The sequence below is a fragment of the Mytilus trossulus genome, chromosome 3, assembly GCF_036588685.1.
Source record: "Mytilus trossulus isolate FHL-02 chromosome 3, PNRI_Mtr1.1.1.hap1, whole genome shotgun sequence".
NCBI classification, from domain to species: Eukaryota; Metazoa; Mollusca; class Bivalvia; order Mytilida; family Mytilidae; genus Mytilus; species Mytilus trossulus.
Genome location: NC_086375.1, coordinates 29,907,911 through 29,918,455, shown reverse-complemented (window position 1 = coordinate 29,918,455; position 10,545 = coordinate 29,907,911). Strand labels below are relative to the sequence as shown.

Here is a 10,545-nt window from a genome sequence, read left to right as displayed (position 1 = left end):
ATCAAAAGCTCAAACATATCAAACGAATGGATAACAACTGTCATATTCCTTCACTGGTGTAGGCATCTTCTACTGTAGAAAATCGGGGATTGAACTTGTTTGTAAAGCTAGCTAAACCTCTCACTTGTATGACCGTCGCATCAAAATCCCAAAAGGAATCCCATCTAGAAGGAGTGTTGCATTGTTTTACATAAACGATGTGGCTGTGTGTTGCAATTGCTGATCACGACTGATTTGTTTATCTTTAGTGCCTATTAAATATTCCTTTTTAGGGCAAATTTTATTTATCATTAACACACAAGACAAAAAGGACCTTCATAAGGACTAAACGTACGTAATGGAAACAAAAGATAGATCCGAGACACAAACCAAAGAGTTGCAAAGACTATTTTTAAATGGTAACAGAATGGTTATTTCAACATTTTAAAACATGTATGGGGCAAAATAAAGCATTAAAACCGAAATGATGTGAAAACACAACTTCATAAGTGAAGGTGCTCTATCTATATTCATGTAGTTTTACACAGTTTAAAAAAAAGTTCAAATGAAAGGCAAAAGATACTAAAAGAATATTGATAATATACGGATCAAGACCGAAATGTATACCATATTTGGGTTCATAACAGATTTACTAATTGATGTAATTCTGTATTTGTGCCAACAAAGTGTATAAAAATACCACGACTATAAAAACCACGACGAATGTAAAACAAAAATAACAAAATGAGCACTGTCAAGTTTGATCTGTTTATCGTACGATCTGTTCTGATCAAATGAGTTAAACTCAGTCTTTATTCGAATGATTTTTATAGTTTGTTGTTATATTGTTTTATTACCTTTAATGGCCAAGGTTTAGGAGGTTTTTGGGGTCAACAAACTAGTTAAGAGGGTGGTATTTTTATTTCCCAAATGTTTCACGTTCAACGTATTTTTACTTCTTTTAGTTGACTTTCAGTCGTGCAAGACAGGTGCCTCGTTCAACGTGTTCTGCTTATTTAATTTTACTTGCATCGTGATTTTCAAATGCTTATTTTGGGTGCTCGGTATTTTAAAAATCAAAGTACTGAACATCAGGTGACCACAAGTTCTTATGGATGGTCAAAAACACATATCTCTTTACCTAAAACTGAGGTTTATGTACAGAGATATATTTTTTCTTCTGAGACAAGTTCGTGAGTGGATGATGAATAAATACAGAAAATTCAAATTCACTGTAATAACTATTATATTGTAGTGATATTGTTTGTTGTTATATATTATATTAAAATAACAGTTACGTGTATATATGATGTTTACAAGCACCCTCCGTTACCACCCCCAGTTAACCCCACCACATTCTGTATGTGACTGTCCAAAGTTTTGAAAATTGGTTGATTCAAAGCAGCCGTTATTTCACAATTGAATTGATTCATATTTTGATATAAGTTTGGGTCTTCCATAGCCGACTGCTTGTATAGATATAGGAAGATGTGGTGTGAGTGCCAATGAGACAACCCTCCATCCAAACAACAATTTAAAAATTAAACCATTATAGGTTAAAGTACGGCCTTCAACACGGAGCCTTGGCTCACACCGAACAACAAGCTATAAAGGGCCCCAAAATTACTAGTGTAAAACCATTCAAACGGGAAAACCAACGGTCTAATCTATATAAACAAAACGAGAAACGAGAAACACGTATATATTACACAAACAAACGACAACTACTGTACATCAGATTCCTGACTTAGGACAGGTGCAAAGTATCTACTTCAGGTCGCCTTTGGAAGACAGTTTACTTATTGCCAATCATATAACGTCTTCTCATTTTATATTGATACTGTTAACTCGGTATGAGTCCTCGGACTTGACTACATTAATTTTTATTAATCATAAACAAATTTCTTCGTTAATCTATTGCAAAACTTTGCTTTTTTAATCTATTTCAAGCGTGTTATTTGTAAGAAAGTGAGGGCTCGTTGAGCAACATCCTCAACTTTCTCCAAGTATCATCAACATTACCTAGATTCTCAGGCCATTCTATAAGGTATGCATAATTCCAAATATACGAGAACTCTGCAGGAATGTCAGCTATTGTAATATCTTTTGTAATGACAATGATACGCTCAAGATTTTTTGTAACTTTCTCGTATTTTGCTCTGTCGAGTTCAAACAAACAATTACGTGACGATTTGAATTCAGGCGTAATGAGAAATATAATGGACCTACTGTTTTGGATACTCTCTGCTTCAGTATCGGCAAGACTTGGCCCAATTAAAAAATCTCGATCCTTTATGCACAGTGTCAGTCCCCATTCGGTCTCAAGTTTTGGTACTAACACATCTTTGACCCAAATAACAACATCCCCTTCGTATGACATATACACGTCATAATGATAACTCTTCCGAACTTTACGCTCAACCTTACGTCGAATTATTCTATATATAGAGAATATAATCCTCCATCTCTTATTATACACAAGAAGCAACAGTGAAATTGTGAAGGATGTAGATAAGAGTGCTGACGCTAAAGTTAACCACACAGTGTGTTTACAGTCCACAAACAATTCGTGCAAATTGTTGTAGGCAATGAGTGTATCAATAACTGTTCCATTGGATAACTTGCATTTATATGAACGGCTGTCTAGATCAACTTTTGTTGTGTGTATCCATCTTATGAAGTCAACACTATCACAATTGCATTCAAATGCGTTACCCTCGAGTTTCAATGTCATTCCATGAAGTTGTTGCATCTTATCCGCCCAGTTTGTGATAGTAGAACTTACACTTGTTAGGAGATTGTGTTTAAAATCAAGTATCTTGATATTAGTGTGACTATTTAGTTGTACTGGAATTGAAGCAAGTAAATTTTTGGATATATACAAACTTGACAGATTGGACAGTGCATTTAGTAGTTCGTCTGGAAAATACCAAATATAATTCTCAGAAATGTCCAATAACTCGACAGATCGTAGATCTTTGAACAACCGATTCCCTTCATGTCTAATTCCATCATTTAGACTTGCTCCTTTGAAAATGACAGTTGTCAGGTTGTTATTCTGAAAACGGTTTAATTGATGTAACGCATATTCGTATCTTGTGCCAGCAGATATACATGTTTTAAGTCGAAGTTTAAGAAAAGTAATTGCTGCAGTTGTATCGGAATATGATATATCCAGATATGTAAGGTTGTTTATTTTCGGAACAATAAATAAGGGTGAGACATAGGGGTTTACTACTATGTTACTAACATCTAATTTTTCCAGTGATTGTGGCAATATCACGTAACTACCGGCAGCACTTTTTACTTTGAGGTTTGAAGGCAATGCATTTTTTGGAATGATGAAGTTTACAACATTATATGAATAATCCAAAGTTTTTAATCGTAGAGCTTTGAAAAAGAAAGAATTTACCTCTTTTTGATTTTTCCAATTGAAAAGCAAAAACCTGTTTCCTTTGAAAGACATTTTCTGTAAACATTCCGGTTGATCAAAAGAAAATAATGATCCGCGTGTGTAATCTACTATTCCGTTTTCTGATAAATCTAGATTTTGTATGCAAATTGTTTTCAGATTTCTTACAAGGTCGGGTGTGATGGTCAAAGCATACGGCAGCTCGTCACTATCTATACTTAAGTCACTCACATGACCAAAATTAATCGTAGTCATATTTCTATAACGGTATGGATGTAAAAGTAGTAAGGCACGTGTAAGATGCATAAACGTTCGGTAAAAATCTAGTACACGTAGATGTGGAAACGGACTCAAAGCGTCATCTTCTGTTTTGACAAGTTTTAACCGACAATTTCTTAGAGAAAGCACTTTTAATGTTGATGAAAACCTCTGGAATGTCTTATTCGTTAGACTTACTAAATAACAAGATTGAAAGTGTAATTCTTGAAGTTTTGTCATTAAACTGAATCCACTTCCATATATTGGCACAGGCATCATATCAATCCCTAAAAAAGTTAATTCTGTCAGCGCACCTAATGCATGATCAGGGTAGTTGAATTCTTTATTGTAATTTATAGGTTGAGCCATATTACTCCTGATATCCAATTTTGATAAATTTTGAATTGGATGGAATAATTCTGATGAATATGCTTTTGATAAATTGAGCATATTGTGTGACATATCAAGTATAGAAAGTTTGTGTAGTCCTTTAAATGACTCATTAGATAAATCATTAAGCTGATTATTACGACAATAAAATTCCTCAAGATATTTATACTTGTTAAAAGAATTGTTTTCAATGAGTGTTAGCTTATTTGAACTCATATCTAGAACTTTGATATCTTCTGGTAAATGCTGAGGTATGAAATTCAATCCTCTATTTGTACAATCAGCTATTTTAATTCTTTGTCTTTCTCTAATAGCGTATTTGATATCACAGTTTAGTAAGCGAGATAGTTGATCACAATAAATAACAATAAACCATACGAAATGAATAATAATCCTGAACATATTGCGATCCGTGTATCAACGACAGGCCTTTACACAGTTATTTTGGATAAGTAAGTTACTTCTACACACTAATGTTCACCAAGCATGATGACACACAAATACAATATTTTAAACCTATTTACTGACTTCTTGATATTTTTTTCCGTTCGCGTCTGATGATTTATTCGATTATTCAATTTCTGAATACTTTTTTGTAATATATACTACGGTATTTAATTTTGTGGAGTGAAGATGTATTTGACTTTCGTAGTGTTGATACTTGATATCATGTGAATTCTAAAGAACGCATATTGAAAAATGTAAAGTTGCAAAAATACCGGCACATAAAACCCTTTATACACTATCGTTTTGTATGTAAACATATATCTTGAATGCATCATCTAGTAAAGCACCATATTTTTCTTCGGCAGCTACCAAAGAGGAAGTCCTTGCAAATCACATTTCCTTCATAATTTTAATTACGAAAAATATATTTGTACGTCATTCTGTTCGATACTAAACAGTCTATGGAAGGTGTGATACGATAAAAACTTTTCTTATATCAATGAGCGATATTGTCTTATATCAACGAGTTGCGTTGTGGGAAATCTCAGACGAATGTGTACATTTTTATGAAGGAACGAAGATTTCTCGGTAAGTAAAAGTCTATTATTCTTCAAACAGAGTACCATTAAACACGACAACCGTCTGCCTGTATATTTTTCATAGAGTGTGTAATATAACAACAAGCAAGTTATATTAATACAAGAAAGTCGATATGTTGAATAAATGAGAAATAAATGCACGATTTATTATTTGTAGAGTGTATTATCAGTTAACATCATGTTACAAAATTAGTGGAATGCAAATTTGATGAGTTCAATTGTTATCTTAAACAAAATCACCTATAATTCAATAATTCCGCTATATTTTAAAATATCAATGCGATATTTGTCTAATATCACAGCGATTATTTTTTAATATAAAAAAATAATGAGTGCTATATTTTTTCTAATATAATTGCTATTGTTTTATCATATAAAATAAATACGACTACAAGTCACAACGTATGTTAAGAAAAGTGGAAACTTAATTCTCAAATGTGGTTCATTACGGGTTTCATAACAAAGCAAAATATATGTAAAATCTAACCCGTAACAGAAAAAACGCTTTTAAGTAATCATTTCAAAAAGTGTTGTTTTACTCTATCGTTATTCTTAACTGTTAGCAAGCTTTTATTTCGATCATATGGTTATACTGAGTATTTCTATTTTCAGTGATGATGCTATGGCGGAATTCAAATGTGGCTACGTACTGTGTATATTCTACCGAACTATTTGAATCTATCATAGGTCATGCTGTTAATATTCACAAAGACAAGAAAATATCATATCTTAAAAGTACAAAACATTCCAAAACACAACTGAATCCGATCTGGTTCCCAATAACGCCTGCAAATGAATACTTAAATGGAAAAATAATAATTCCAAACAAAGACAAATGTACAGTTTCTATTGTCCCGAACTTAGAAGATATCGACTGTAATCCTTATAAAAAACTAAAACAAAGTAATGAAAATAAAATTGAGCAGCCTCAGGCCATAGATACAACCAAGTCAGATACCACGAATGAAAAATGTTGCAAAACAGAAGATGCATTTATAATAAACACTGAAGAACTTGTAGACAGGGAAAAGCAGTTTTTATTTGACATCAAAGACTTTTTCCCGTTGGCAATTCGATATCTATATGATAATAACCAGCTTGCCGCTTGGACGCTTCTCTTCAGATGCCTTGCCAACAAACGTCTTCCTTTAAACAACATGTCATATCACCTATTTCTTAATGTTGTTACCTGGTTCACTACTGAAAATGCAAGTGCAATGTGATACAATGAAGTAGTTAGACGGTTTTGGAGGACTGGAAAGCAGTTATTTAAGGGAAAAGTTTTAAGATTCATGTCAGGATTGAAAAATAAAGGTCAAATTCTATCGAATCAAATTGAACGAGGACAGTATGATACATCTTTGGCACAAGTTAATTTTATTGTTCCCAGTAAAGAAAGTCTGGATTTTGTCGATTTTGATATAAAAGAGTGTTCTAAACAACCAGGTATTATGTTACCATTAATACAAACAATAGCCAAGAAACGAAAACACCCTAATAATCCATATACTAGTAAATTGAGTATAGACCTGAAAAAACTGAACCCAGGAGGACAGTTTGGGGATGTGGATTGTTTTGGCTTTGAAAACTCGCCAACGTTTTCTGATCGAAAAGTACAACTTAGTAATGAGTTAACTGATTTGACATCTATTCGGACTTTGCTAAACGACAATGTTTTAAATGACGGTAACCCAAATTGTGTTGTTGAAGGCTTGAAAATGTGGTATTAAGCATGAGTCATAGACAGAAAGACACACGGCAACTCAAAAAGAAACGTCAATATGCTTTAGAAAAGTTAAAAATGAGGCCGGTCAGAAATGGAAGGATTCTAAGATGGCGTTTGTACTTAGCAGCGTCCAAACATAACTATACGAGATAGAAACAACTCTCATCCTCATACAAACGTCTACGACACGAATATTACAGATTGGTGCAGTATGTAATGGATTTCAAAAACCTATGTTATCATTAGTTGATTTGTCAGTTCAAGTAAACTACAAATGTCTAGTTGGAATGACTAAAAGCATGAAAGAAACTTACAATATACCTAAAACTCATTACTGTAATTTTGTCAAACAGAAAACACAGGATTGGATGGATATACGTACAGAGGCTCGAGTAACAGGAAGTACAGTATATGCTGCCATTGGATTGGACACTTTAAAATCCCAACAACGTCATTTTGATGAGGTTCTTCGTGGTAAACCAAAGTAAGAGCCCTCGGATGAAGTAAAATCTAGGATGAATTATGGATGTGATAATGAAATAAATGCTGTGGCAACTTTGGTACATATCATTATGTAATGTTATCCGACCTAGAAAGGGTCAACAAACCTGAACTTTCTCATTCTTGTCCAGTTGCATATGGGTTAACAGAAAAGACATGTGTCGCCAATATGGGTTGAATATAGTACCTCAGTGCTTTGCCGCAGCGTTTGCAAAATTGGCAACTAGAGGAGAAAAGGGAGAACCTCTTACAATGTTACAACTTTCCAAAGACGTATGGTCATCTGATTGTGCTACAAAGAACCAAGTATTATCAAGGAAATTGCTCAGACAGGAGTTTTACAGGGTCTTCATACATTTGAAGATGTGATTTCAGCTGTTGATGTTACTTTTTCACTTGATTGGGGAAATTGTTTTGATGGACCATTGGTTGTTGGAAGACAAAAGGGTATTCCACGTGTTTTTGAAACGCCCACTCACTGGAGAAAACTTCTTCATCCATCTCAGAACAAAATACGAGAATTGCTACATAATGATGACTTAACAGACACAGTGATGACAGTAGTTTTACAAACAGTAGACGCAACCCAAAGCGACATCACTTCATATGAACACAGTGATACTTTTTCGTGTGTGAACATCGAAAATGACCCCGATGAAGACGTTGGTGAAGACGTCGTTAATGAAGATCCGATGGAAACGAACGCAGGAAAAAATAAATCGACACTAAATGCATTGGACATTTATAATATGTATGAAAATTTTAAGCAGTCAGAAAAGAAAAGAAATGTCTCTGAAGAAGAATTTCGTCAATTGATAGAGTCAGGTAATTCACTTCCAAAACTGACAAAAGTTGAACTCCTTCACATCTTTAAGCCGTTGGATGACAAATTTAAAGAGCAAGGAATACGATTCGTATCAACGGTGAAAAAAGCTGAATTGATCAATGCATTTACAATAACCTTTGGTGATGGATCTATTATTACAGAAAAACAAACCATCAAACACCCAAAGAAACTGAAATGCATCGCCAAAGCCTATATACAGTCAAAGCTACCAAAGCAATTTTTGAATGCATCACTAGCATGTTATAGATACCCAACAGAGCTACGGAAATGGAATGATAGTTCTGCATTTAGTTTTAAATGCAAAGTCGCAGGAACACAGTGTCTATCATTCTGGTACTCACAGCCAAAGTTTCTTCAAGAAGAGTCATCTTATATTCTTGAATTTCTTGATCCTGAGCATTTACTCACTAATATGCGAACTAAGATTTGCTCAACTGGTATACCTCAAGGTGGAATAAAAGCTGATGCTTGGGTCGAAGTAGCCAAAAACGGAAAAGAAAATGGATCAAATTTGAGTCTCGCTTTGGTTCAAGGCCTTTTGGATAAGCAAAACGTAGGCTATACACTTAAAACATTTAGTGCTAATTTAGAAATGGCGATGAAAGATGCCGGGTATTTAGTTGAAGCAGATTTCTGTCGGATTTTTAGAAACTGGTAAAGAGCACAGGATGAAGCAGGTATATCGTGCACTCAGAGACATGAGTTCGAACAGGAATTAAGACAATGGTTGTTGAATGGTGTCCGATTTGATGAATTCCCACTTGAAGGCAGATATGTAAAAGATATACCAGTTATTTTATTTGAAGGACTGCTGCTACTGATCGTCGTTCTCAGTTATATACGTTCACTGGTGGATCATACAACGCAAGAAGCATTGGAACACTTGATGTAGAAAATCTGTTTGGGGCTTTTCAGGACTGGGACTGTAAAGACACAGGCGTATTGAGGGCAGAAGAGGTCCAACAAGCGATGTTTAGTGCATGCGATATGTACAATACCCGTTTAAACGAATTCAGGTGATTGTGTCTTTTATACAAAATATTTGAATAAGGTGCTATTAAGTACCAAGCAGTTTATAAATCAATACTTTGAATCATCGTAAAGATGTGATGTTACAATGATTTCAACTGAACTTTAATGTAGATTTAAAATAAAAATAAAAAATGATTATCTTTCTACTTACTGTCATATTGAATTTGAAAACATGATGACATAATATGTAAAGATGCAATGTTTCTCGAAAATATACCACTATTTAAATTTCAGGGGTTTTTACATGCACACGTCATCGGCGAGGGTTTATCCAGTTCCTCCAATGCACCAATCAACAATGATGACATCGAAACTTGCAAACTGCAATCAGAGGAGGATATTCGTCGACTTCGAAATATATCTATGAGGTATTTATAAAAGTTTTAGCGAATTTTCTGATGGACTTTGTAAGAGAAAACACACATATTCAGACTTGTACTGCTGTTGTCTGCTTTGTGGTCGGCTTGTTGTCGGTTTGACACATTCCCCATTTCCTTACAGTAAGTACAGTACGTTAGTCAAATCATACACATTTATTAAACAACATATGGAAATATTGTTATACTCTGACAAGAGAGGAACGAAATATACACACACAAAAAACAATAGAAACATCCAAAAAGCACGTACTATATTAGACTATGTATATGTGTTGTGTATTTCAAACTAATTTATCAAAACAATGGAAAAAAAAAGACACCAGCTGCGTTAAAATGTAAAAAAAAATATGGCATTTGATTTTGTAGTTATTTTATTTGTTCCATTGCCGTCTCTTCTTCTTCCAGAGATCATTCATTTGATATGCCTGAAAGGAAAACAACAAATCCAAAAAGAAAACAAGGAACAATCAGCAGCTTGAACGAACCTGCGAAAGGAAGTAAAGGCATCCGTGCAGAGAGATATAAGGTCGACGAAACAAAAATATTACCTCATGTTCTGGCTAGTATTCTTTAAGACGACAACTTGACTTGAAAAGCAGAAAAAAATCATTAAAATAACAATAACAAAACAGAATATTTATTCTATTACAGTGATAACAAGTTTTATTTACTTATGTGTCTTAATATGTCTGTAATAGCTTGCAGCCCAATTGTAACTCTTTCCACATACTTCACAACGATGCAGGTTATCACTGTGCTTCCCAATATTATGATTGAGAAGAGCTACTTGACATGAAAACTGCATGTTACACTCAACACATTTGGCCTCCTTCTTTTCGTGACATTTTGTTTCATGTGTCCTCAGCAAATGTTTGTAGAAGAAAGATTTTCTGCATTGAGCACATTTGAAAGGCTTGTAATTCTGATTTATGTTAACATGTGCATTAAAGTGTTGTTCACTAATAAACGTTTTG

At 34.0% G+C, this 10,545-nt stretch overlaps 1 protein-coding gene across 1 annotated transcript; it reads right to left on the bottom strand.

The window, feature by feature from the left end:
• Positions 1-1,933: 1,933 nt before the first annotated feature.
• On the bottom strand, positions 1,934-4,441 carry LOC134710638 (toll-like receptor 3). The gene has a single exon (XM_063571021.1). The coding sequence runs from the start codon at positions 4,439-4,441 to the stop codon at positions 1,934-1,936; it is 2,508 nt and encodes an 835-aa protein (XP_063427091.1).
• Between the last annotated feature and the right edge of the window lie 6,104 nt (positions 4,442-10,545).